This window comes from Miniopterus natalensis, chromosome 7 (assembly GCF_054644295.1).
Source record: "Miniopterus natalensis isolate mMinNat1 chromosome 7, mMinNat1.hap1, whole genome shotgun sequence".
Lineage (NCBI taxonomy): Eukaryota > Metazoa > Chordata > Mammalia > Chiroptera > Miniopteridae > Miniopterus > Miniopterus natalensis.
This window is the reverse complement of record NC_142087.1, coordinates 5,712,166-5,739,515: the sequence shown is the minus strand read 5'-3', so window position 1 is coordinate 5,739,515 and position 27,350 is coordinate 5,712,166. Positions and strand designations below refer to the sequence as shown.

Here is a 27,350-nt window from a genome sequence, read left to right as displayed (position 1 = left end):
AGCACCTACTATGTGCCAGGCCCTTGACATAGTATCTATGTAGGGGCAAAATACCTGAATTCAAATCTTGGCTCCATCACCTCACCAGCCCTGTGATCTTGAACAAGTCATTCGACCTCTCTGTGCCACAGTTTCTCCATTACTAACACTGGGGTGCCTATAAATATTCTACCTAATAGGTAGAGGATTAACTGTCCAGTTCAGGTAAAGAGTTTAGCACATTATCAGTAAACATGAGCTTAAAAAGTCCTGACCAGGCCCTGTGGGATATGAGCAATAGTAACCTCCCTGAGTGGGAATCTGAAGTTCAAGAAAGTGAGGCCCAAGGACATACAAATAATAAGCAACAGCCTGGGTTTGAACCCAGGTCTAGGTGAGCACTTACTACGTGCCAGGTACTGCATCAGGCATTTAGTTCTATTATTCCATTGGATTCCCACAGCAGTCCTGCGTGGGAGGTGGTGTTGTTACTACTGGACAGATGGAGAAACTGTGGCTCAGAGAGATGACAAGACTTGTCTCCAGAAAAGGTCAAGATGTCAGCATTTGAACCCAGACCTGAGTCCAAGCCTTTATTTTTTCCTCAATTTATAAGCCTCCCTAATGGGGATCCAGAGACTATTACAGTAGAGTTGCACCTATCAGAGTAATAATGCATTTGATTCTCAGGGCTGTTCAGGGTCTCCTGGACTCATTCCCTGAAGCTGGCTGCCAGTTCAGCCTGTCTCCAGGGTGGTCCTGGTGATGGTTGCACCCTTGCTCTCCCAGGAAAAAAATGGTAGTGGAAGGTCCAGAGAGAGAAAGGGCTGGCTCCCTGTATAAAGCAGAACTTTTGAATGATTTGAGCTGACCCATAGTGGGGGAGGCTGCCTTGGCATGTGATGACCTCCTTGGCCCTGGCGGGTACCAGCCAAGGCTGATGGCCACCTGCGAAGAAGGTGACAGAGGCAACTCCTGCATGGGAAGTGCCACTGGATTCCAAGACATTTTGATTTTGAAAAACTGTGACTGTCAGTGTCTCCCATCCCATTTTCTCAGCTCCAACCTAAAATTGCAGGACACTCAGACTCTAGGGATCTGAGCCCGCCACGTTTTTCCCCTTGGTGTTTTCTGTTCCTATCCAGACAGGTAGACCAGGGAACATCTACTGACGCAGGGAGGGGATGTTTCAGTAAAAGCAGAGAACCAGTTTTTAGGTTTCAAAAGCTCTGTTTCATTCCAAAAAAAACATTCCGGAAGGGACTTGGGGCATATTAATTCCTAATGAGTCAGAGAAAGGGGTGATTTGATGCTTTTTCTGTCCCCTTGCTGTACACATTTGGGTGGTGGCTGCTCCAGCAGCCTGGATCCTGGGGTGAGGAGACATGGAGTGGGCCTGTGGCTGACCTCACGAGCAGCAAGGTTTGGGGGTGGTTGTTACTGCACCCTAACCTAGCCCAACCTGATAGATGCACATCTTCCCCCTCTCCTCTCTACTTCCTCCCAAATAAAAAGGCTGGGAAGAGAGCCAGAGAAAAAGCTGTGTGAATATCATTTTAATTCTGTGGGTCGATGTGACCCCGAGAGCTTTGAAGAATCCAAAAGCAGAAAGTAGGGGGAAGGACTGGAGAGATGAAATGATCACTGTGTGTCTGAGCCAAGGAGAGCCTGAGCAACCTCACACTTAAACACAACCACGGGGAAAGTGTGTGTGGGTGTGTGTGTGTGTGAGAGGGGCGGAGGGAAGATGGGGGAAAACAACCAAACTGATCAAGGTTAACTTTCTTCCCACGTAGGAAGCGAAGTATCATAATAAAAATTAATTCAAAATAGATTACCTTCTCCAATCATCTGAATTTTGAACTGAAATTTGTACCTGCCACACATAATTCTAAGATTTCAAAATCCTGAGTCTTGGATTCGGGGCTTTTGCCATGACTCTTCATTGGGTGGAAGGTTGGACAGGGGCCCGGGGGCCACCCTGACCACTCGGTTTAAAATGGAACTCCCCCCACACCCCAGGCATCTCTGATGCCTCTTCTTTGTCTTTCTCCAAAGTACTTAGCATCAACCCATATGCTGCAAGCTGTACTTATTTATTGCCTATTGCCTCACATGTTCCCAAAGGACAGAGATTCCTCCCTCCCTCCCTCCCTCCCTCCCTCCCTCCCTCCCTCCCTCCCTCCCTCCCTCCCTCCCTCCCTTCCCTCCTTCCTCCTTCTCGCCTCCTTCCCTCTGTTTCTGCCTTCCTTTCTTTCATCTATAAAATATTTCAAACATATGGAAAAGCATAGAAAACACATAATGAACGACCATTTGCCATTTGCCCATCTCCTTGATTTAACAACTGTTAACGTTTTACTATATTTGTTTCATTTTTTTTGGTGCCAGCATTTTCTAAAGTAAACAATATTTGCCACAATATTTCTCTTTTAAAACTTGAAGGTAGAGAGCTTTGTCTCTTTTACTCGGTGCTTATTACTCACTGCCTGGAAGCTGGTAGGCCTTCAATAAATGAGAACGTATGGATCTCATTTAATCCTCATGGCAACCTTGTGCAGGAGGTATTATTATTATCCCCATTTTACAGAAGAGGAAACTGAGGCACACAAAGGTAAAGTAACTTGCCTGAGGCCACACAGCTAGGAGGTGGTGAAAGGGGAATTGGATCCAGAACCCACACATTTGCTGCACTGGGGCTCTCTAGGGGCCCCTTCTGCTGAGAAGATCATTTATCCTGCTTTCTACCTGTCCTATCCCATCCACAGAGGAGACCCAGAGGAGAAAGGGGGGTTCACAGGCTGGCCAGAAAAAGCAGGTCATCCCCGTCTGGACAGCAGGGTGGTCTCGGTAAAGGCGGGGGCCCTCTCTCCCGCCCTGGGGTGGAGACAGAACGCTCCTTCCCAGACGGGTGACCTTTGGGGTTTGTTATGAATAGAGATTCCTTCTGGGGAACGTGATGGCTGATGCCGGAAGCCTGGGTCCCCAGACTTAACCCCCAGGAATGTAGGGAGAAATCGCCAGGCCTCCGCCCTGCAGGGCAGTTCTCCCAGCCGCCTGGGCCAACCAGAGAGGAGGGAGGTTCTAGGCAGCTCTCCTGGTTGCTGGGCCTTCAGGGAGGTGGACAGGAATCTTCCATCCCCAGGCTGTGAGGCAGCTCCTTGGGGTAAAAACAGCTCCAGGCTTCAAAATCAGAGAAACCCAGGGTCTGCCTCTTCCTCCGAGCTGTGTGACATGGGACAGGTGCTCAACCTGGTGAAGCTTCAGTTTTCACATCTATCAAATGGGGTAATTATTACCCCAACCTCACAGATCTGGGACTAGGGTGCAGCAAACCAGGTGCCCAGGGCACAACATTTAAGGAGGTGCTGGCTCTCAGGTGCTGTCCCTGCACTTGCAGGAGCCCGAGGAGGAGTGCCTCCTTAAATTACGCACCCCGATCACCTTACTGCTGCACCCTAGTCCCAGTCCTGCTTAGGGCTGTCCCAGGAAGGAAATGAGATATTCTGTGCAAACACGTTAGCACAGTGCCTAGCGCATGCTTAGTGCTCACTCTTTGAGAAATGCTGTAATTGCTACTATTATTATTCTTACTGACTGATTTTCACAAGTAGGCTGGGCCCTGACTCGGGGTCTCTCACTGGCCTCCATCACTTCCTCCACCAGTGCATATTGCACCCTGGTCATTCTTTGTCCCCTTATCACAGTATTTAATGACCATAAACTTCATTACTTCCCTTGTCCTAAAGCTCCTGCTCTCTGTTTCGGCATTAAAACTGTGATTGCTAATATTTACCACATGCTTACCATGAGCCAGGCACTGTGCTGAGCATCTTACACCAGCTCTCATTTTATCTTGACCTTGACCATGTGAGGTAGGAACTATGATTATGCCCATTTTGCAAATGAGGAGACTGAGGCACTGAAACATTAAGTAACTTGTCCAAGGATGCGCTGCTAGGGAGGGCTGGAGTCGGCGGAGGGGGGGGGACGACGGGGGAGGCAAACCAAGGTGGTCTAACCCCGCAACCCACAAGATGGAACCCAGGGCACTGTGCCTTCTGCCTTTTGCAGTCTTTTGCCCAACGGGTGCAGACAGATGCTCAAGGCAGGCGCCCCACTACTCATTTAGGCAGACTGACTTCCCTGAGCTGTGTCAGGTCCCAGGCACCTGGGGACAGGGGGATGGCCCAGATGCCCTCTGGACATTTCCAGGCCACAGCAAGCAGTTTCTGAGTTCTTCCCAGGCCAACAGTGGCTTCTGCCTTCAGGCTGCAATAACAACATTGAGCTGGTATATCTTGAGCTTTCACTCTGAACCAGAGCTGTGCTACACACTTCACACTCAAGGTCTCGATCAAGCCTCACAGTAGCCCTCTCATTTATCATTGTTTCTATGTTATGAATGAGGGAGAACTTGGGCCCAAGTATATGGCAGGCCCAAGATCTGGATCCCTATTTGTCTAAATCTCAGATGAACTGGGGCCTGAATGCTTGGCTCCTGAGGGCCTTGTGGGCATCTGACCCGTCACTGTTACTTTCTGTGTTCCCTCCCACTGCTGGCAGCTGCTGTGGCCAAAATGGGGTGAACCCAAAAGGAAGTCATTGCAGGGGCTAGGGCTGAGGTTGGGGTGGGGAGGAAGGCAACGTGTCTGGGCTCCAAGGATTCTAAGTCTGGCTGCTCCATGCCCAGGACCCGCATCCCAAACACACACACACACACACACACACACACACACACACACACACACACACACACACTGCTTTGGATGAAGTAGAAAGCAAGGCAAGTGAGTTTTGCTTTGGAGGAAGATAGCTCATCACCAGTAACAACGCTGAGGTTTGTTATTTGTACTTATTACTTCCTTCCCTGCACCTTCCATCCTGGCCACCAGAGTGGTCGCATATTTGGCCACATTCAGGCTCTGCTTGGGACTGTCCAGGGGCTCTCACTCCACAGGACAGCTAAACCTTTTCTGAGCATTCAAGGCCGTTTGCAGACATCCCTCGGCCTTGCCTCCTACTGCTCCTACCATTCACACACCTCAGCCCCTCACACCACGGTCTTTGCTATTCCACAAACAGGTCCAGTTGCAGACACTAGTGCAGTGGGCTTGCCTTGCCTCTTTGCCTTCCCCAGATGGGTCCCTCTTTTCCCAAGATCCTTCTGGATCTTCTCAGGCTGGGCTGGACACAACTCTGAATCCCCCGGGCCTGAGGGTGGCTATACAATAAGTTTAGTGTTAAGAATGTAGGCTTTGAACTTGGACAGATGTGGATTCAATCCCAGACCTGCCACTTACCAGCTATAGGACCTTGGGCTGGCCTATGTGAGCCTGTTGCTTCTCTGAACATAGGAAGAAAGAATCAACCTAGACCACTGCGGGCTCTGAGGAGATGAAAGGAGGCCAGGCTCATGAAGCTCTGGGCTCAGTGCCTGCAACGCGGTCAGGGCTCAGGTGTTCACATACTTGTTCCACAGCCAGGTTTAAACACCCACTTGGTATCGGTCTCTACACCGAGCTCCGAGATAGAGCAGAGAAGGGATTCATGTAGCCCCAGAGAGACTGGAGAGGCAGACGTTCACCAATTTGTTGTCACTATGACTATAATTAGGAAGATCACCCCGCACCTCCATGGTGTGGCAGGAACCTTGACTTTGAAGCTCGTGGGGGCAGAATCTAAATCTAATTTATCTCTATAAGCTCGGCCCCTCGGTCATGGCCTGATGCTCAGTTGAAAGCATTTCTGTAACAAGCACTTAAGACACCCAGTATGTGATAAAGACTATTCTAAGCATGTTACAAATAAGAAACATTTAATTATATCAATATCCCTGTGAAGTATATATTGTCATCGCCATCCCCATTTTGCATATGGGGAAACTGAGGAACAGAAAAGTTAAGCAGATTTCCCGAAGTTTTATAGCCAGTGAGGGGCACAGCTGGGATTTGAACCCAGGCTGCCAGGCTCCAGGCTCCACTTGACCCATGCCTCTCCTGAGATGATGCCAGTTTCCAAGGGTGTCCAGAAAGGGCTTGGTCCCCTGGCTCAGGGAGGCCCAGGCCTGGAAGGAAGACCTTGCCCATCTGCAATGCCCCTGACCTCTGGACTCCTCGTCTTTCCACTCCCCAGGTGGGCCGTAGAGGAAAAACAGGCCCAGCTGCAGCTCTTGAAGGCCCCTGCCAAGCTGGCACTCTGAGGCCTGGGGTGCCTCAGGGGATCCCAGCCCAGCAGCTGGGCCAGCTCCAGGGCCAGCATTTACGTAAACACCCAGTGAGCCAGCCTCTCGTGGTGAGTCCCTGGGCCGCTGGCCTTGAGGGCAGAGGTTTGGCTGACCCTGTGCGGTTTCCTCTAACACGGCCGCTTCCACCCCCTCTGCCTGGCTGAGCTTCCAGTAATAAAGTGTTTTCTCTGGGGCTGGTGGGGCTGGTGAGATGGGTCATGGGGGCCCCCTTGTCCTGCTTGCCCCCACTTGGGCTCCTGGAAGCTGGCCTAGGAGCCCCTCGCTGCAGCCTGGATTGCCCACATGCCTACCGGCATCTGAGGGTAAACTGACTCTAAGGGGACAGGGCTTAGGCTCTGAGCCCAGAGGGAGGGTATGGCTGGAACCTACCCAGCTGCTCCTTTCTGAGAGGTTGGGGGGTTAACGCAACTACTGGAAAGCCAGACAGCTTGGAGATGGAAGGGGAGTCTCAGCTGTGGCCATCACCTCCTCCCTACTCAAAGAGAGTGGCTGCAGGGGGCTCTGGGGGGGAGACTGAAGAAATATCCATCATGGCGAGTGTACCATCTCCTGAATGCAACTAGACCCAGCCATTTAATTCTCACAACCACCCTGCTTGGAAACTGAGGCCCAGAGAGGTAAAGAGACTTGCCCAAGGTCACACAGTGAGTGACAAAGCCAGGATGTAATTGAGTCTCTCCCTTCCCTCTGACCCACTCCTATCTCCCTGTCTGGATCCCAGACAGTAGGAAATGGAAGGTGTTTGCAGGCCATTGCCTAAGAGGCAACAGTGCAGTGGGTAAGAGCAGGGCTTCAGGGGCCAGCTGCCTGGGTTCAAATCCCAGCTCTGCCTCCTCTTGGCCATGTGACTTCAGAGAAGCCATTTAGTTTCCTGACGCCTCACCTTCCCCACCTGTGGAGCGAGGATGAAAATGGTACCACACTTAGCGGGTTGCCGTAGGATTAAATACACACATGGCACATGGCACACCCTCCACGAATGCTCTTTATCTCTAGTCTCTCGTCGGCCCTCCCACTGTAGAGCTGGAGAGACACAGGCCCAGGGATGGAGACAAAACCTGCTGCATCTTGCCCTGGGCAGAGCACAGCTTTATCCCATGTCTCCTAGGGTGCGACTGAGAAGCTGTGATGTGTCTGAGTTGTCACTGGACACACAGTGTCCTCTAGGGAGAGGGAGGCCCTGCAGAGAAGAGGGGAAGCTGGGGGGGGGGGCACTGGAGGACAGTGTCAGAGCAGAGAGGAGAGGAGTGAGTGACCTCAGGCCCGCCCCTTCCCACTCTCTCTCTCTCTCTTCCTGAGGGGTGAGGGCATTTGCACTCTTGGACCCAAAGTGGCCCCTTAGGGCCTTGGGATGGGACAGAGTCAGAGCCCCAGCTGACCCTCCTCCCCCCAACTCCCCGCCTCATCCTGAATAACTTCCTTTGGGCCGTTTTTAAGTTTAGAGTTTCATATGGGATCTTGTTCTGAACAAGGGTATGCTGTCTTGAGAGGGGGCTGTGGGACAGTAAGGAGCACAAATGGGGCTCCCCTCCTCCCACCTGGGGATTCTGGGGCCCAAGCTGATGACTGGCCAGTGACTCACTCCCTTCTCAGCATCCCATGACTGGGAGCCCCACGGGGGCGGCCCCTGAGCAAGGTCCCCTAACCATGCCCCCCTAACACACACAGGGACTGGGAACAATTAACTCTCTCCTCAGGCCAGCCCAGATGTTCACGTGGGTATTGGTTTTGCTGACCACATGTGACTCAGGGACTCCTTCAGAGCTGGAAGGGTCTCAAGAGGCCACAGAAGTGAACCCTGTCATGTCACAGCAGGGGAACTGAGCCCAGAGAGGTGATGTGACTTGCCTAAGGTCAGTCAGGGGTAGAGGGGAAGAAGGAAGCTGGCATACTGATGCCTGACCCAGAGCTTTTCTACATCTCTAGATAGTCCCTGGATGTCCCAAGGCCTCTGTCCCTGTTCCCACCCCTAGCCCCAAATGTCCTCCCCAACTAACCCAGCCAGGGCTCTGCAGCCTCACCTCACCCCACCTCCCACCTGGCTCTCCAGGCTTCATTAGACTCCGCTACTCAGAGTTCCCCAGGCAGCTCCTGTTCTCCTGCTGTCTTCAGACCTTTGTCCTCTCTGTCCCTCTGTTTCAATTGCCTTTTCACCTGGACAACTCCTACTCTTGCTTCAAGACTCAACAAGATGTCACCTCCTCCAGTAAGGCTTCCAGAGTCACCTCTTCCACCTCCCAGGCTGGGTTAGGTCTTCTCTCATCACCGTCAGTACCTGGGATTTGCTGCTAACTGTGCTGTAATCGTCTCTGCTTGCCTCTATCTTTCCCTCTACTCTGTGAGCTCATTGAGGACAGAGACCTTATTTTTGATTCTTTAATAGTAGGGCATGGCCCACTACATTCAGTGTTTCTTAAATGAATGAATGGATGTATGGATGGGTGGGTGGGTGGATGGATGATGGGTGGGTGGATCAGTAGATGAATAGATGAATGGGAAAGCCCATGGATTGAAGGATGGATAGATGGATTGATAGACAAGTGGATAGGTGGATTAGATTGATAATGGCATCTGTAGGGACTCAGATAGTGACTGCATATCCTGACCGACTGAGGGGCTCTTCGCTGGGGAGGTAGTAACCTAACCTGTTATTTGCCTCCTCCATGGGATATCTGGCCAAGAGCAAAGTCATCTCTACAGGTGCCTGGTTCCTCTTGACCAGCTGATTCCAACTCAGTGAGGTCTCTTGAACTCTGGTAATTAGTCAGACATCAGAATATATAGGAGCTACCTCTGCCTCTTGACATTCTGGAACCCTGCATTCCTGAGGGCCCTCCCTCCGTGCTTCCCTCTGGAAATACAGAGCTGCCCCTCCAGAAATACTTCCAGGGACAAAAGTGGAGATTCCCAGAGCCAAGAGACCCTAGAAAATAGGGCATTCATTCCTCTCCCACTTTACAGATGAGGAAACTAAGGCCAGGCAAGGCCACAGAACTTGCCTACGAATATACAGCAATAAAGCTGGAATTAGACCTTGAGCCCCTCAATCCACTCATTCATTCATGCAATAAATATGTATCTAGCACCTAACATATGCCAGGTTCAGTGCCTTTTTCCTGGCATATTATGTCTGTAAATAAACTCTCATGCCAATTTCGAAGCTTCTTCCATGTTCCATTATGACTTCCTCCAGCTCCCCAGTAGGCTTATCTGTGCCTCACCAGCTGCACCCTTGGCACAGCCCCTGTGCCAACCCCCTTACCCAGCAAATGAGGACAACTTCATTGCCAGCAACTTCCAGCTCACACTGGTATGTGCGGCCATGTGCAGAGTTGGTCACATGCATGTGCTGGGAACTCTACATTTCTCCCTTCTTCAGTGGGGACTGTGCTGGTCTCTGCGCATGGAACTCTGCCAGCTCAGACTGAAGCCAAGTGTTAAACTGTTCAACTCCCCAGCTGTCCTCATCATGGCACCTGGGATCACAGAGCCAGGAGCAGACCTCTGAACTCCTACCCAGACTGGGGAACGTGTAGAAGAAGAGACCATAAGGGGTGCCTGGGGCCTGGTATTTGCAGACCAGATGAGCAGGCAGCAGGCAGCAATCCCCCCCCATTAGACCCCCCTAAGGTGGAACTAGGCAGAGCAGAGTGGAGGCAGCCGGTCTTGGAGAGAGGGAGCCTTGCTTTCAGGGGCAGGAGCCCAGACCAGGGCAAGCCATGGCCACTCGCTGGGCCCCTTCTATGGACCTTCCTGATGAAGGTGACCTCACTGAAGATATGGAACAGCTAGGTATTGTCAGGGCCAAAATAAGGTTCAGCTGCTCATAAGAGAAAACCACCTGAGAACAAACCATGAACTAAAGAGGAACAGAAGAATGTGGAAGAGCAACAGAACCAAACACTGCTCCTAGGGGGAAATCCATATGACAGACTCCTCAGAAGGCTGATCAGGGCAACAGAAAAGGCTGGGGTACTGTCAAATACAGAGTATAGGAGGAGAAGGCCACGGGCTTCACAGGGATTACAAGTGATTCAAAAACTATTGTGAACAGTTACACGCTTATAAATTTGAAAGCTTCGGGGAAATGGATAAATCTATAGAAAGTTACAAAATGCCAAAAGGCTCTGCCACAGGTCCCAATTCCCAAAACAGGAGAGAGGCCCAGAGAGGTGAGGAAACTTACAGGCGGCCAAGAAGCAAGCCAGTGGCAGAGCTGGGAGTTTCACCTGAATGGCTCTTGATCCCCCCCGGTGCAGGTGTCCCTTCTCAAGGGTGCATCCGGCCATGGGAGCACTGACCCTGCTCACTCCTGGCCATGCTTGGGTCAGGGTCTGTTTTGGGCTTCTCTGTCCCCACCACATAATGTCATCACTGTGAGCTCTCCAGCATCGGTGTCTTCTTCCCCGACCTCTCCAGCATCCAGCACAGGGCCTGGCCTGATGGGGACGTGCAAGGAATAGCACAAGCTGCGTGGCTGAAACTGACTTCATCCATTTTCTCATGGCCTTTAGATGTTTCACGAGTTTCACTTTTCATATGCATTTCTCAGATCTTAAAGTGTTCAGTCTAGCCCAGGTCTCATAGAACATGTAGGCCACCTCAAAACAAAACAAGACAGAGAAACTGAGGGCCAGAGAAGCCAAAATATGTGGCCCAGATCCCAAGATACTTACAGCAAAGAATATGTCACATGTCCCTCCTTCTGCTTCCTCTTCTGCGTACCCACAGAAAGATCACATTTCCCAGCCCCCCTTGCAGTTAAGTTGGGGACAAGTGACTAGTCCTGGCCAATAAAACATGAGCCTAAGTGATTAGCATCATTTCCAGTCTGAGGCAGTGAAAGGCCAGTGTGTCTTCTCCATCCCCTTCTCCAAGGTGACCTTGAAGACCTCTGGTCTAGACCAGTGATACATAAACTGTACTGTGCATACAAAACACTTGGGGATCTTATTAAAATGCAAATTCTGATTCAATTCAAACAAGCAACCAGGTAATGCCATGCCTTAGAGCAGACATCTGAGGAGGGAAGATCCAGGGGTGTGGCTCCAAGCCGGAGAAGACCATCTTGTGCCCAACACTGGACCATTAACGAGCAAAAAGAAACCTTTGTTGGGTTAAACCCACTGAGATTTGGGGGTTTACTTGTGACCTCAGCATAGCCTAATGTACCCCAATGAATACACTGGACTAGGAAATTGTCATTTAGTCATTCAACCAATATTCATTGAGTTCCTACCATGAACTCATTTTGTGCCCTGCGCACCTTACTCTTAAGAAAGCAGTAACTCTCAGGGCCATGCAAGTGCAAGGTCAGCATCTGAGGTGAGAGAGCCTGACATTTTGCTCCCCAGGTGCCCCTGTTATCCCTCCTCAGTTCCCGTGCTGTAAGCCTGTGGGGGAGCCCGGATTTGAAGCTGGGGCCTTATGACTTAGGAGGCTGAGGTTTTTTCCAGCAACGCAAAGGGCAGCCATGCTCATTCTGGGGTCTGTAGCAGCAGCCAAAGGATTTATGGATTCTCGGGACTGTCACATCCCTCTGGTGCCAAACTTGGCAGTTTGGAGGCCTGAATCACACATAAGCAGTCAGCAAAGTGGCAGTTCCGGCCACAGTCCCTGGGCACTTCTAACTGACACAGTCATCACCAGTGTCCTGGGTGCCAGCTGCGTGCTTCTTGAACTGGCAGGGCCTTAGGGCTTCCCACTGTCCACGGGCGCCCATCCTCAGTTATTAGAGAGAACAAATTCCAAGGAAAAATCTACACACTGACTCAGAGAGGCCCCTCCAGGTGGGCAGCAGCACTTCAGCTCATCTCCTGTCACCTCCCTGGGCAGCTGGCCCTCCTCGCTTCCTCACTGTCAGCCGAGTGGAGCATTTCCTGCTACTGATCAGGAACATGCCTCTTTCCTCCTCAGACCTCCTTCCTCTCCCATCTTCCCTCTTGCCTCAGAGAAAGAAATGTTTCAGAACTGTTCCTCCCAGGAAAAGCTATTCAATAGTGATAGAAGTCAGAAGAGTGAGTACTTGGGAGGCAGAAGTACAGTTTTAGAAGGGAACCTTCTGGAAATGTATGTAGATCTGGGTGGTGGTTAAATGGGTGTGCACATATGTGAAGAACTGTTGAGATGTACACTTAGTACTAATGCACTTTAAGCCCCCCCCATATATAAATATATACCCTCAATTTAAGAAATAGATGCCACAGAGAGCTTTATAAGCAGTAGCAAAATAAATGACAATCACAATCAAAGTTTGGAGTCAGAGGGACCTGCACTGAAAATCTGGCTGTTTTCTAACTGTGTGACCTTAGGTGAGTTACTTAACCTCTCTGAACTACTCCCACTGGGTGCTCAATACATAATCATTTTCATTATTATCATAACCAGTGGCCCTACAAGGACAAGATATGGGAGTGGAATTCCCTGAGCGCAGGCAATAAGAGGGGCACATTGTCTACAGAAAATTTAGAGATAAAATAAAATCGAGGTGAAGCCAGTCTGCTTTCTGTTATCACCAAGCACTGGCAAATATAATAATGTCAACCATGAAGACTTCTGTCCCCAAAATACCTTTTTTTGGGTCTAAGTTCTAAACAATTGATATGGTAACTGTTGAATATTAATATATATGTAAGCTTGGAATGAGCACATTTTAATTTCTTGTCCTTCAATAACCATATTCTACATGGACATAATTTGGAGAATTCCTAGGAATACAGTTGCCCCCAGAGCACATGAACTCAGGAACACGCATTCATCGAGAAAGTTCCTGAGAGTTTGGAACATGTTGCTCTTGCTTGGAGGAGAGTTCCTGTCTCCATCCCCATGGTGTTACATATTTCAGCATCTCAAAAGCAGATCCAAAGAAACAATGACTTCAGAGTGATGGCAAAGGGGAAGATACGGGTTGCTCAGTCCTGTGATTCTACGTGACTACTTGCTGTTCTGATCGCTGTTCAAAATTTAAAACAGTGAAAAAATGTGAACTGTGGAGGACAATGACTGGTAAGTGCAGATTTTAGTTCACACGTGAAATATGTTTGTTTCATCTCATGATTATTACTGAAAATAGTTTTGTTGTATAAAGAAGGTGGGGTGTTAAAAAATGACCCACTCTGGGTATAAAATACCCTAGGCATGCCTCTGACTAAAATATAAGAACTTATCAATCAATCATTAGTCTATCAATCAGTCATTATATCTCTCCTTCCCTCCAAGTCTACTCTTAGCCACTTCCTCCAGCCATAAATATCAAATCCTGCATTTTCATCTTTATCCTTGTGAACTCAGAAAAAAAAAAGGCATCTCCTAAGAAGGGCTCCTGCCTGACTCTCCACTGTTTGGGGGCTAAAGTCCCTTATTAGGGAGTTCCTGAGGCTTTCTGCATCCAACCAGAGCAGCTCTGTTCTGACCAATCAAGACAGTGCCTTTTGGACCAATCAAACTGTGAGGATTTGGAGTGCTGATGGCTCAGGGGCAAGGACTCCTGTCCATATAACCCTCTGGGTCCAAGCACATTTTCTCTTTCTACCAAAGACTGAAGATCGCCTCTCCCTGGCTGAGCTGAAGCATTGAAGCTGCTCGCCAGAGCGGAGCAGACCATCAGGCAGGGCTGAGATGTCTAACTGTAGCGCAATTGAGCTGTTTTACACTGAATAGAGTTTCCATCTTCACTGCGCCTCAAATTGGGGATTCCTGTTGGCATTGAATTGGCACCAACGACCATCTGTTGACATCCTCCATCCCTATCACCTTCTCCCCCTAAGACTGCAAACAGGAGGGTATCTCCCACCTGTTGAACGATCCCTGCCTGACACCTGTATCAAGTCACTCTTCCTCCTCACTAGCTGTCCACTCTGGAACCCTCTGCTGTCCGGCTCCCTCCCCTGAGGTCTGGGGTACTGGTGGAGATTATGGGGACCAGAGGCTTCCCCAGCCACTCCTTGACATCACCTCCATTATCTTTGCCAAAGTCTACAGTCAAACCTTGTGTTTATATCCCTGACCCCCCAGTGGCTGGAATGTTGTAGATATCCCCAAAATACTGGTGGCTTAAATTTGGATCTCTTACTGTCCACTTACAATACCACTCCCCTCCTCACAGTCAGCCCCAGACAACCCAGGCACCTTAGGCTCCTAGAATATCCAATGGTATCATGCTCTAGGTGTATGTACATGCTATTTCCTCTGCCTGGAACATTCTGCCCTCTCTGATCTCATGTTTCCTTGGTGCTCTGAAAAAGTACCTCCTTCAGGAAGCTGTCCTTTACCCTCAGTCCCAACAACGGCTCATCCTAGGTGTGCAGAAATTTCACCTGTTTTCTCACTGTCATCTCCTGCCCTGGGCTTTGACCCAAAGTCTGCACTGTGTATCCAGTCCCTGCAGAGGGGCCCATAGAGGTGGCTGAACTACATGAAATAGATTTGGTTCTTCTAGATCATCTGGTAGTGCCCAGCAAGCGCCGGCACGCAAACGCAATAGGTCCAGCCTGTGTGGGCTCATCCACTGCGGCCGCCTGCCAGAGCCCAGAAAGCAGGCCCTGGGGAGGCCCCTTGTTGCCAAAAGCAAACAGGCCGCCAGGGAAGTTTTGCTATGGGTCACACCCGCCTCTGGGTGGCTGCCAATCCTCCTGCCAGAAACCGCAGGCCCTCCGAAGCTGCCCAGAGACCGGGCCACAGGGCTTAGGAGGACTTGGGTCAGTTCTGCTAAGGGGGTGTTTGCCCAGCACTTCCTGGATCCACAGCCCCCCGGGGTTGGGCAGGGGGTCTGGGCAGGGCTGCAGCAGCTATAGCCAAGGCTTGGGAAGGCCTTCGTGAGCTGGGAGGAGCTACAGAGGCCCCTGCCAGCCTGTCACAGGCTCTCGGTGCTGACATTGGCTCTGGCTTTCACACATGTGTGTGCTTGCGCGCGCACCCGCACACACACACACATACACACACAGTGGCAGGCACCCCGTTGTGGCCTCCACGGTCTCACCTTCAGGTAAATGGGCTCATCAGTGGGAGGCTGAGGATGGGGAGAGGAGCAAGGAATGCAAAGACCAGTGTGCATGTCAATGTGCGGTGTGTGTTTATGTGTGTGGGGGGTGGGTGGGTGTGCCTGGGAGTGACCTCATAGCCTCCGGAACATAAAGACTTACAGGTCCTGCCTCCCAGGCTCAAAGCTGGCTCCGTGGGGGACACAGTGACATGAGAGGCACACCACAGACCCACCTCCTGGCCTTCTCCTTCCTCTGCCTCCTCTCAAAGGTAAGGGGGGCCTGGGGCCCTGAAAGATACTGCTGACTTCCACCTTGCGGGGGAGGTATGAACTCACTGCCAAGTACCCCTGAAAGGGTCCCTGTGGGGCACAGCCAGGTTTCCCTCCTTGGTGCCCAGACAGCTGCCTCTGGCCAGCTCAGCTGTGTGACCTCAGGCAAGTCCATTCTCTCTGAGCCTCAGCTGCTGCCTCTGTTGAATGGGCACAATGTCCATGAGGTCTTGGTGAAGATCCTTTTTGATAATTCATCTAGAGTGCTTAGCATAGGTCCTGGCACATGGCAAAGTTTGAAAGAGGCCTTTTCTGATTCTTACCAATTCCCACAACCCTCTATAAAGCAGAAGTGGGTGTCCTCCTTACAAGTGAGACTCAAGGCATGACCTGCTTTACCTAACAATGAGCCAGGATTTGAATGGATGTTGGTGTCTAACTCATTGGGAAGTTCATACTGCAAGGGCATTAATGCTGTTGAGCCTTCAGGCAGTGAGTTACCTGGTAACCCTGGCTAGAGGGGACAGGAAGACACCTCCGTGGAATAATGACTTTCTCTTATGGGACATTTTCCAAAGGACTTGTAGAATGTCTACCTTGTCTAACATGCCCAACAATCCTATCAGAAATTATTAGCCTGTTTTCAGCCATGCAAGGCTCAGAGAGGGTAAGCAAGTTGCCCACGTAGTAAAGAAACAGAGCAATAGGGGAGGCGGAGCCCAGGAGAGGCCTGGGTGTGTGGGGCTGGGCTGGGGACTTCAGTTTGTACCTCTCCACCTCCAGCCTGAACAATGGCCACAGTTGTTGGGCCCTGTCATCCTCTCAGCAAATGCTGAGTTCCCCAGTCCCATGGGGACTGCCTGCCCCAAGCCATGATCTTACTGTGTTTTCATGCTTCTTTGAGGAGCTTGAACAGGAGTTTTTTCCTCCCAAACCTAAGCAGTGGTGTGGGGAAGGCTGAGAACCCTGCTGGCACCCCAATCCTGCTGTTTGTTCCACACCATGCCAGGGTGGGTGGCTGGGGTAGTTGGAGCAGGGGACTTGAGGTTTGGGGCCCAGCATTAAATGAAAGACCAAAATGAAGCCATCCTTGATTGGCTGTGCACCCCTTCATTCTTCCTGGGTCCTGGGGAGCCAGGCAGCATCCTCTCAGGGACTTTGTCATCATGAACATAGAAAGCCACCACAATCCTCAGAGAATGCCATGTCCCTCAGGCAGGCTGGCTCCTGGGCTCAGGGCTACGGACAGAGGTCAGGGGCAGAGACCTGGAAACAAGCAGAGTCACACTGACTGAGAGCTGGCCGTGACCTCACTTAATCCCTGTCACTGCTCCAAGATAGGTGGTCTCTGCCCAATTTCCTGACGAGGGAACAGTTAAGTGAAGTGTTCAAAGCCAGTCACACAGCAAGCCAGTGCAGAACTTAGATTTCAACTCTTGCCCAGAAGATTCTATGTGCAAGGCTCCTACCCCAGAGCTTTGCCCCCTGGTGACCACAGCAAGGGTCTGGGGAAACAGAGGGTGTTAGGGCAACTTGAACAAAGGGGCGGGTGATTAGGATGGGTGTGAAGATAGAGGGAGACCAGAGAGGACATCCCTCTCCTTGGCTATGCTAAAACATCCTCCCCAACTTGTTATTGTTCTTCTTGAACAAATGGGTAAACTGAGGCAGAGGCTAAGCTGGCATTAGAGCCCCCAGAGAATAAGAGGGGAGCATGGCAATTAAGAGCCTAGGCCTTGATTCCCGGGATTCCAATCCTGGCTTTACCTCTTACTAGAGATGCCACTACATTGCCTTGGGCTTCAGCTTCTTCATCTTTAAAATGGGTATAATGAAAGCACCTCACATTAGAGGGTTAAATTAGACAACACATTAAAGAGCTCAGCACATGGTACCCCCATGGTACATATTAGCCATAATCATTGATATTATTAGTAGCCTCTCCTGAGTATCAGGACCTATTGTCCAGCCCCTGCCAAGCTTGCCTGGTAGAAAGAGCCCCAAATGGGAAGCCAGGTGCAAAGGAGAAGGCCTATGTCCTGGCCCCACTGCTTCCAGGTGGGAGAGACCCAAGAGCCAGTTCTGGGCAGAGTTCCCCACTTTCCTCAAGAGGCCCCAGGCACACAGCTGCACACCTGCATCCATGGTAGTACCATTTTAGGTGGGAGCCCTATGAGCACCTCCTGCTTTGAGGCCCCACCAGAAGCTGGTCAACCTTTTGGGGGGCACCCCCTCGTGGCCAGGGTGGGAACTGCAAGCCACTGAAAGCATGTTTGCAGACTTGGGGGTCCTAGGGATGAGATGAGGTGGGAACCAGGGCAGACGGGTCATTGCCTGCTTTGGGGCCAGAGGATATGAGGGTATTGATTTCATCTTCCTAAAATGCAAGTCTTCTATCCACTAGACAGAACCTCCTGTCCCCCAAGGATCCTACTAAAGATTGGTCCTCCACGGACGGGGCCACTGGGAATATCTTGAATTATGCCTACCTCTTGGTCCCCACCTTCAACTGGACATACAGGGAGCCCATGACATCTGGTTTCTGGTTTGGATGTTCCTCTGTCCTGAGTGGGGGAGGGCAATCAGGACATTAGAGTTGATACCTTGACCCTGCCCCCAGGGCATGCGTCCCTGGCTCAGACTTTCCCTCTTATAGGAAAAGTCAACATTCCACCTTGGGACCCTAGGTCCTCAGTCAGAAGCAGGTGCCCAGCTCTGCGGCTAACAGACTGACTTTTGACAAGTCCCTTTCCTTCTCTGACTCTCAGGTGCCCCATCTGCACGTGGCAGGGGGAGGGGGTTAGGCTGGAGCAGAGGTTGCCAAAGGCCTGGCTATGCATCAGAAGCCCCTGAACAGCCTGTTAAAATTCAGGTTCCAGGGCCCTGCCTCTGGAAGCTCTGATTTGGTAAGTCCCAGAGGAGGCCTAGGAGTCGGTATTTTACCAAGTTTCCTGGCTGATTTGATGCTTGTCCAGGAACATATTCTGAATTGTTCTAAAGATAAAAAACCGCCATGATACTGTTGAATTTATTCATATAAGTATCTAGAGTCCACCTGCTGGAAAATGTATAGGACTCTGTGGTTTCAATCCTTCATTCTGCTACTTCTGCCTTTCTGGAAGCGCCTAGAGGGCAGGGCCTCAGCCCTTTTTTGTAATTCACAATGGTGATCATCACAGCTACATGCATAGAGCATCTGCTGCACACCAGGCCTGTGCTAAGGGTTTAACATGCACCATTCCATGTACTCCCCAAAGCAATCCTCTGAGTTAGATACTACTATTGCCCCCTTTTTACAAATGAGGATATTGAGGCTCAGAGAGCTTAAGTAACTTGCCCAAGGTCACTCAGCTAATAAGTAGCAGAGTTGGGACTAGAACTCCAGTCCAGAATCCGTGCTCATGACCACAATGAGTACCACTGGACTGCCAGGGTTCAAGGCCAGGTCTGTGTGATTCCAGGGCCATGGTGTGGACCCCACACTGCCCAGCCTGGCAGAGAGGTAGCCATTTATGAGGGTGTCATTGTCCACCTTGAACAACCATGGCTGAGTGAGGTTACTGTCTCTGCAGGTGTGTGCCCAGCTGTGCCCAACACCGTGTACCTGCCCCTGGCCTCCACCTCAATGCCCACTGGGGGTGCCCCTGGTGCTGGACGGCTGCAACTGCTGCCGGGTGTGTGCACGGCGGCTTGGGGAGCCTTGCGACCATCTCCACATCTGTGACTCCAGCCAGGGCCTGGTCTGCCAGCTCGGGGTGGGCCCTGGAGGCCAGGGGGCTGTGTGCCTCTGTAAGCAGGTTTGCGGGACTGATGGAGGGTGTGGTTAGAGGGGGGTGCAGTCAAGGCCATGGTGTCCTCAGTCAAAGGGAAGCCCTTCTCTATCTTCTACCCTCACTTCAGGTACATCATCCATTTCAGTCAAACCTGGTTATACAAGATTCCCTAGGCCTACTCCCTGCTTCTCCCCTCTTGTATTTACTATGACCATGCCAACACCTGAACAGCCTTCCCCATTCCTACCTGTCCAAATTGTAGCAAACTTGCAAAGCCAAACTCAAATACCTCCTCCTACGAGAAGTCCTCCAAGATTCTTCTAACCAGAAGTCATCACCTCCGTCTCAGGACCCTCACAATTCTTTTGGGAAAATAAAAGTGCAGCCCCTTATTTAGGGCATAATATATATCAGGCACTGTGTTAAGCACTTACTACATAAGTCACATAATCCAATGAGGTATGTACTTTTAGACCCATTTTATAGAAGAGGAAACTGAGGTCCATAGATATTAACTGACATGCTTAACATCACACAGCGTGGGACCTTGTCCAACAGGCTCTGAAGCACCATTCTGTCTGTCTTCCTTCTGGACTGGGAGCCCATAGTTTGAATTCTGAGTTTGCATTTACTAGTGGCCCTGAGCATCTTCTATCTTCCACCACTTTTCTAGGTTTGGGTCCCCCGATGCTTTAGATGGAGTTCTCAGCTCCACTCTAGGGACACCTGGGACCAGTTAACTCTTGTTGTGGGGGTTGCCCTCTGCTTGGTATGACATTTAGCAGTGTCCCTAGTCTCTACCCACTAGATGCCAGTGGCACCCTCACCCCCAAGTTATGACAGTCTGTCTTCAGACATTGCTGAATGTCCCCTGGGGAGAAAATCATCTCCAGTTGAGAATCACTGCTTTAGAGGAATAGAAAGAAGTATGGAACTGTTCCTTCCTTCTTCCCTCCTTTTCCTTCCCTCCCTCTTTCCTTCTCTTTCTCTTTCCCTCTCTCTAACAAACCTTGTAGAGCAATTGACCTCTTTCATCTATGTGCTTGTCACATTTTTATAAAAATAAGAACAAGGGAGAGAGGCGCCCATGAATCACTGAGAGTGAGTCCACCTATAGGAAAAACCCTGTTAACAAGCAAAACAATGAAACGTAGAGACAGAAAGTTATCCTTAGCAAATCCTTGTTAAATACTTGATTTCATCAGAGGATTATACTGCTAAGAAAGGGGTGGTTTGTTAGCTAAACTCATAGATGATTGCTAATAAAAATGTGCCTAAAGAAAGAAATGACACAAGTAACACACAGCTTACGAGGCTACTGCTTAGATTAACGCTGGCACATGTAAAACACTGCCAGGAGTGTAGTTATTGCATAGCACTTAGCAGGTGCCAGCCGCTAAGGGTTTCACAAATATCACCTCATTGAAACTTGCAGCAACCATATGAGGTAGGTACTGATGCTATCCTTATTTTAGAAATGGAAAAAGGAGGCACAGAGAGGTTAAGCTACTTGCCCAAAGTCACACAGCTCATAAGTAGCTGAGCTGGGATTTGAACTCAGGAAGCTGGCTCTACAACCTTAGTTTCCATCTCTCTACTGCCAGACACTCAACAAATGCTTGATACCTAGTGGCTGCTATTGCCCATAACTTTATTAAGGGGCTTTTAAAATTATTATTATTCCATCTTGATTCAGACTCAAACACCTGGAGATCAAGGATTTATCTGCTCCTTCCTGCAACTCCCAGCCCCTGTCCAGCAACATGGTGGGTGCTCATGAGTGTTTAATTTGAACTGAATTTGGAAGGTAGGAGCTGGTGAACCCCACAGGTAAGCCAGAGCCAGCTAAGGCTCCACAGGGGCTGAACTAGGTCCTGGCTCTGGGGGGACACAAAGCCCGTCATTTCCCACACCGACATATGCAGCTTCTGCAGCTCAGCACAGGGCAGCTCCATCCTTCCCCTGGCTCAGGTTCAAAACCTTGGAGTCCTCCTTGATGTCTCTTTATTTTTTTATATCCCCCACAATATCCACCAGAAAATTCTTCACAAAATTTCCAGAACATCACACTTCTCAGTCCCTCCACTGCTACCACCCTGGTCTGAGCCCCATCATCACTTGCCTGGATGTGGCAGTAGCCCCATAAGTCTCCTACTTCTGTCCCTAGTCTATTCTCAACTTAATAGCACAAGGGCCTCTTGTAATACATAAGTCAGATCACATTCCCCCTCTGCCTGAAAGCCTCCAACAGCTTCTCATTTCCTTGGAATGAAAAGCAAACTCCTCTTAGTGACCTTCAAGGTCCTAATCCTTTTTGCTGTCTTACCTAACTCCCTCTCTCCCTCCTGTTCTCTGCTCCAGCCATGCTGGTCTTTCTGCTGCTCCTTAAATACCCCAGGTGCATTCCCACCTCAGGGCCTTTGCTTACTGTGTTCTTTGCCTTCCTCACATCTTTGTTCAAATATCACCTTCTTGGGGAGGCCTTCCCTGATCAACACATTTAAAAATTACAACCCTGCCCCACTCCTTAACCCTGCCCTCCTTTATTTTTCCACAACTATTCTGGCATCATAAACTCTACATACTTGTTTATTGTTTTATTTCCACTAGAGCAAACTCTCCAATGAGGGTAGGATTTTGCCTATTTTAGTCATTGCTGTATCACAAGTGCCTAGAACAGTGCCTGGTGCATAATAGGCACTCAGTAAATAATTTCTGCATGAATGAATGAATGAATAATAGTTCTAGTGAGGCTAGTAATAACAGGCACCATTCATTTATTGAGCATGTACTGTGAGAAAGCTCTTTAAACACATAATCTTAGTCTTAGTAATGAGATAGGTCCTATTATTATCCCTACTTGACAGATGAAGGACCTGGGGCTCAGAGAGGTTAAATCACCTGCCTAAGGTCACACAGCATGCAAGTAGATGGAGGCAAAACAAAACAAAGAATCTGCGTTGTTCCTTCTGCGAAGGATGCTCAGAGGGGAAGATGCCGAAGTCACCAAGAGATAAAACTGTTCTCTGAAGTTATTTGGGGGAAGTCTGCTGGACAAGTGGGCACTGGAGAGGGTCTGGAGGGAGGAGCGGGGTTTGGGCAGCTGTATGTGTGCATGGATGAATGGTGGGGGGACCCAAGAGCGAATAAGTGTGGGGGTATCGCATGCTGTTTGGGACCATGCCTGAGTGCACCAGGGCTGGGAAGTGGCCGCCCAGGTGTCATTTCTCCTGCCCCCACCACAGCCAGCTCAGAGCTGCAAGACCCAGGAGAGGTGCCAGAAACTTTGCTAAAATTACCGCCCCTCCAGCTGACTTTCCTAAGCAGTCCCTCTGTTTACCAGCTTATCTCAGCAATCAAGAGGCCCAGGGCTGTGGCACCAGGGCTGGGAGCCCCAGGCTTGGTCAGGCAGGGGAGAGGGATTAAGGTACAACTGCCCCTGCAGTTTTTAGGAAGCCAGTAGCCACATGGTCTAGACTAAAAGGTTGGAACTGAAGCCAAAGGGCTGTGGCCTGGAAGGAGCAAGGAGAGAGAGCTGACAGTGGTCCTACTCCCCCCAAGGAAGAACCCATTCCCATTTATTGAGCATCTGCTATGTTCCAAGCTTGGGGCAAAATGCTGTAAGGTCGCTAGCTCATTTAATCCTCCAGCGACCCTGTGAGCAGGGCACCATGGCTCAGAGAGGTGAAGTAACTTTCTCCAGGTCCCTCGGCTTGCAAGTCGGGAACTGGGGTTTGAACTCAAGTCTGCATGGTTCCAAAATTCCTGCGTGTGTATGGGCCTAGTTGAGGTTTTTCTCCGAAGACCTGGGAAAACCTGCTTGCCAACAAGTCATTTTTCCCAGACCCAGCTGAACTGCTACCCACATCTCCAGGAAACTCTCCTGAATGCTCCTTTCTTTGTCCTCCCTGAGCGGCTCACACTCACCTCTCCAGGGAAATTGATTTTATTTTGGAGATGATGACTTTCACATCTGTCTCCCCACTGGCCCCTGAGTCTCTCCAGGCAAGGACTGTGTCCTAGGCTTGTCTAGGGGCACAGTGAATGGCACACAGAAGGGCACAATATATACTTCTGGAATTATAAGGAGTCAGAACTATATGTTATCAATGTCTCTCCTGTGCTGGGCCCTGTGCCAGGCATTCATTCAAAGTACATGGATGTTTCCCTATGAACTAGCACAGGGATGCCAGGAGGCACACTCTCAGGCCCAGCCTTCAGAGAGTTCATGTCTGGCAGAGGAAATGGTAATAACACCTGTATCTTGAGGGCTTTGTGGGAAGAGTGTTTCCTGAGCACCTACTATATACCTAGCCCTGAGCTAGATACTATGTACCAATTAGCTCATGTAACTGAAAGCAGAGATTACTGTTCTCATCATGGGTGTTGTTAAGGTGACTCAGAGAAGTTAAGCAGCTTACCTGAAGTCACCCAGCCAGCAAGTAGAGCCCTGACCTGACAGTGATGACAACAGGCAGATGGACAATGGAAGTTTGTTGCATGAAATCTCAGTTTGTGTATCATAGTTACCCATTAGTAACCTATCATAATTATACTAATAACTACAACAGAGCAGCTGGGATCTACTGACTGTCTCCTTTAGGTTGTATTCATTACATGTATCAATCATCTTGTTTCATCTTCGCCACAGCCCCATGAAACACAGGGTGGGGCAAAAGTAGGTTTACAGTTGTGAGTATGTGAAATAGTTTATTCTTGTATTATTATTAATTATTGTGTTGCTTATATTACAGCTGTAAACGTACTCTTGCCCACCCTAGTTAGTACCATTATAACCCATTTTGCAAGAGAAGAAACCGAAGCAAGAAGTGAAATCACTTGACCAAGATGCATAGGTAATAAAGGTGCATAGCTAATAAAGGTGCATAGATAATTAATAAAGATGCATAGGTAATAAAGGTGCATAATTAATAAATGTGCATAGCTAATTAATAAAGGTGCATAGCTAATAAAGGTGCATAGCTAATAAAGAGGCTCAGAGCAGGCCAGTGTGCTCGCAACCCTGTGCTGGGCTGCAGCAGGCCACGCCAACCTCCTGCAGGTGCCAGGACAGGCTGGCCGTGGGAGGGGGTGCGCATCGCCAGGCGGGAGCCTGATCTGCGCTCAGGTGCTTCAAGGGCACTGCCCCCTGGCCCTCTCGTGGGATCTGGGTCCGCTCTGCAGACAGAGCCACGTGGAGGATGTGGCCGGCGCTGCCTCGCCCAGGGAAAGTTGGGGTGGGTCACCGATGGGGGCCTCCTGTCCTCCGCAGGGGGAGAGGATGACGGGAGCTGTGAGGTGAACGGCCGCCGGTTCCGGGATGGGGAGACCTTCCAGCCCCACTGCAGGATTCGCTGCCGCTGCGACGATGGCGGCTTCACCTGCGTGCCGCTGTGCAGCGAGGACGTCCGGCTGCCCAGCTGGGACTGCCCCCACCCCAGGAGGGTTGAGGTCCCGGGCAAGTGCTGCCCTGAGTGGGTGTGCGACCAGGCATGGGGGCTGGGGGGCCAGTCCCGCCTCGTGCAAGGTGAGCTCGGGGGCTGCGAGGGCAGGGGGCGGGGCGGGACCACCGGGAGGGGCAGGACCTCTGAGGGGCGGGACCACCGGGAGGGGCGGGACACCTGGACACTTCAAAGCAAAGGTTTAACTGACAGAAGGGGGGCTCTGCTGAGGAGACAAGTAGGAAAGCCTAGCGGAGGGTCACATACCTCTTTAAAACCGACAAAACAAGAAATAGTGGTGTAAGTATGTCATTTTAAATCATAAATAAAGTCAAAATTGGTGGCAGAGTGGAGAAGGGAAAGGAGGGCTGGAATACTTGAACCAAATTCTCACATTTCATAGCAAACTATACTAATATTATATATTATTATTATACTTATACTGATACACATGAATAATATATTTGTATAACATAACTTAAGTATTCTATAATATATACTAATATATTATTATTTGGGCTTATCAAAAGAGAAACTCAAAACTGAACTTAGCAGCATGTTTGCCTCTGGGACATGGGCCTAGGGGTGGGTGGAGGTGGAGAAAAGACAGTTACCTCCTGCCATAAACTCTTGAGTTTTAGAGACTTTGTTGTTGATATGTTGCAGATTTTTAAAAATTATTATGTGAATGTGATTTTTTTTAAAAAAAGGAAACTGAAAAGAGGGAGGGCGTTGGTTCCATAGATGACGGTGCCGCAGGGGAGGCAGTAGAGCGCGGTGGGTTAAGCATGAAGTCGGCAGGGTTCCAAGCCCAGTTCTACCACTTCCTGTGTGGCTCTGAGAAAGTTGCTTAACTTCTCTGTGTCTCAGGTCCTTCAACCGTAAAATAAGAGTGTCCCCCTCATAGAATGGTTGCAAGGACGGGATGAGTTGATACAAGGAAAGCAGAACAGTGCCTAGTACACAGCTCTCCATTGGTGGTAGCTGTTTTATCCCCATCACGGAATATGACGCATCCATTTAAATCTAGAACACCTTATGTATAAAAAGCAGGATAGGACACATGTGTGCAATTTCATCTCCATTATGTGTGTGCATATGTATGTGTCTGCGAGTATATGCACATGTACACATCATACGTGCTGCACACATGTGCATGTAACAGGATTTCTCCACCTTGGTACTGCTGACATTTGGGCCAAGTAATTTTTCACTGAGGGGCCTTCCTGTGCACTGTAGGATGGTTAGTCGCATCCCTGGCCTCTATGCTCTAGAGCCCAGTAGCAACCTCCCTCAAAGTGATGACCAAAAATGCTTCCAGACATTGCCAAGTGACCCCTGGAGGCCAAAATTGCCCTTGGATAAGAGCCACTTGTATGAAGGACCAGAAGGAAGGGCACCAACGTATTAGCCGAGAAGAGTAAGACTTGAGGAGGAAAACCTGGGCCCTGGTGAACCCGCCTTCGTATTCCAGGCACGGCCCTGGAGTCACCTGCATTGCTGTCTCCTCGCACAGGCTGCAAGCTCCTTGTAAAATGAGAAACCCACCGGTCACTGGGGGACGGTCATGGTCAGCGCCATCAGAGTAGCCTAATAACCAACATTTGTGAGGTGTTTACAAGTACCAGGCACTCTGCAAAGCACCTCACCTCCTCTATCACTTTGTTCAGTCCTTACAAAGATGAGGAAATTTACACAGGAAGAACTGAGGTCCAGAGAGGTGAAGCAGCACGACCAAGATTGCATCTCAACCCAGTGGGTTGATGTGGCTGCCGAGTCCTGGCCTCGCGGTGCTGACCCTTCTTTCCTCCCCCCAGGACTCCAGGCTTCTGGCCTTGTTGCTGCCCCACCTCCTGGGGTCCCCTGCCCAGAATGGAGCACAGCCTGGGGCCCCTGCTCGACCACCTGCGGGCTAGGCGTGACCACCCGGGTGTCCAACCAGAACCGCTTCTGCAGACTGGAGACCCAGCGCCGCCTGTGCCTGCCTGGGCCCTGCCCACCTGCCAGGGGCCTCAACCCACTAAACAGTGCCTTTTAGAGCCGGGCCAGCAGGCAATCTCAGCTACGGGCAACCATCCAGCTCAGGTCCTCCCTCTGGGCCCCAGAGGACAAGAACGGCCACAGCGGCCTGGGCCATCTGGACCCTGAGATAGAGTGGGGATGCATGCCTTAGTCCTGTTCCTTGTAACTCTCAGCCTGGGGAGCTGGCCAGGTTTCCAGGGTCTTCTGGTCCATTCCCTTCCTCCACAGAGCCTTTATCAAAGATGCACGTGGGCTAGCTTTCCAGGAGTTGGGCAACCAACTCTCCTTAACCTTTAGGCTCAGGCGGGTCCTGGGCTGGATGGCTATTTTTCTGGGGGGTGATGAAGAGGGGCACAGATTTCTGAATCTCCTGCATCCTTTCCTGCAATGATGTAAAAACGTCCCTGAACATGTGCCTATGCATGATCTTGGATGTCAGGCCTGCGCTGAGAAAGCCCTTCCCATCCTGAGCAGAATTCAGGGGCTGAATGCTGTGTGAAAATCGTGAGATGAAATCCCTTCTTGAAGAAAGTCAGAAAACAGCGCCTTCAAGTGATCTATTCAACTCAACTTCTGTTAAGAATTACCCTTTTTGAGCACTTGCGATGTGCCAGGCACTGAGCTAGACACTTTACATA

At 50.2% G+C, this 27,350-nt stretch overlaps 1 protein-coding gene across 1 annotated transcript; it reads left to right on the top strand.

Annotated features, from left to right (window-relative positions):
- Positions 1-15,415: 15,415 nt before the first annotated feature.
- On the top strand, positions 15,416-26,728 carry CCN5 (cellular communication network factor 5). Its single transcript, XM_016219317.2, has 4 exons — positions 15,416-15,475; positions 19,049-19,265; positions 24,522-24,776; positions 26,508-26,728. Exons 1-4 carry the CDS (start codon positions 15,416-15,418, stop codon positions 26,726-26,728), a joined length of 753 nt encoding a protein of 250 aa, XP_016074803.2.
- Positions 26,729-27,350: the final 622 nt, after the last annotated feature.

Excerpts from the sequence above, each read along its gene's own strand:
- CCN5 (XM_016219317.2), top strand. The coding sequence starts at position 15,416 with ATGAGAGGCACACCACAGACCCACCTCCTGGCCTTCTCCTTCCTCTGC. Across the intron at positions 15,476-19,048 it reads TCCTCTGCCTCCTCTCAAAG|GTGTGTGCCCAGCTGTGCCC; the intron begins GTAAGGGGGGCC and ends CTGTCTCTGCAG. Across the intron at positions 19,266-24,521 it reads CCAGGGGGCTGTGTGCCTCT|GGGGAGAGGATGACGGGAGC; the intron begins GTAAGCAGGTTT and ends TGTCCTCCGCAG.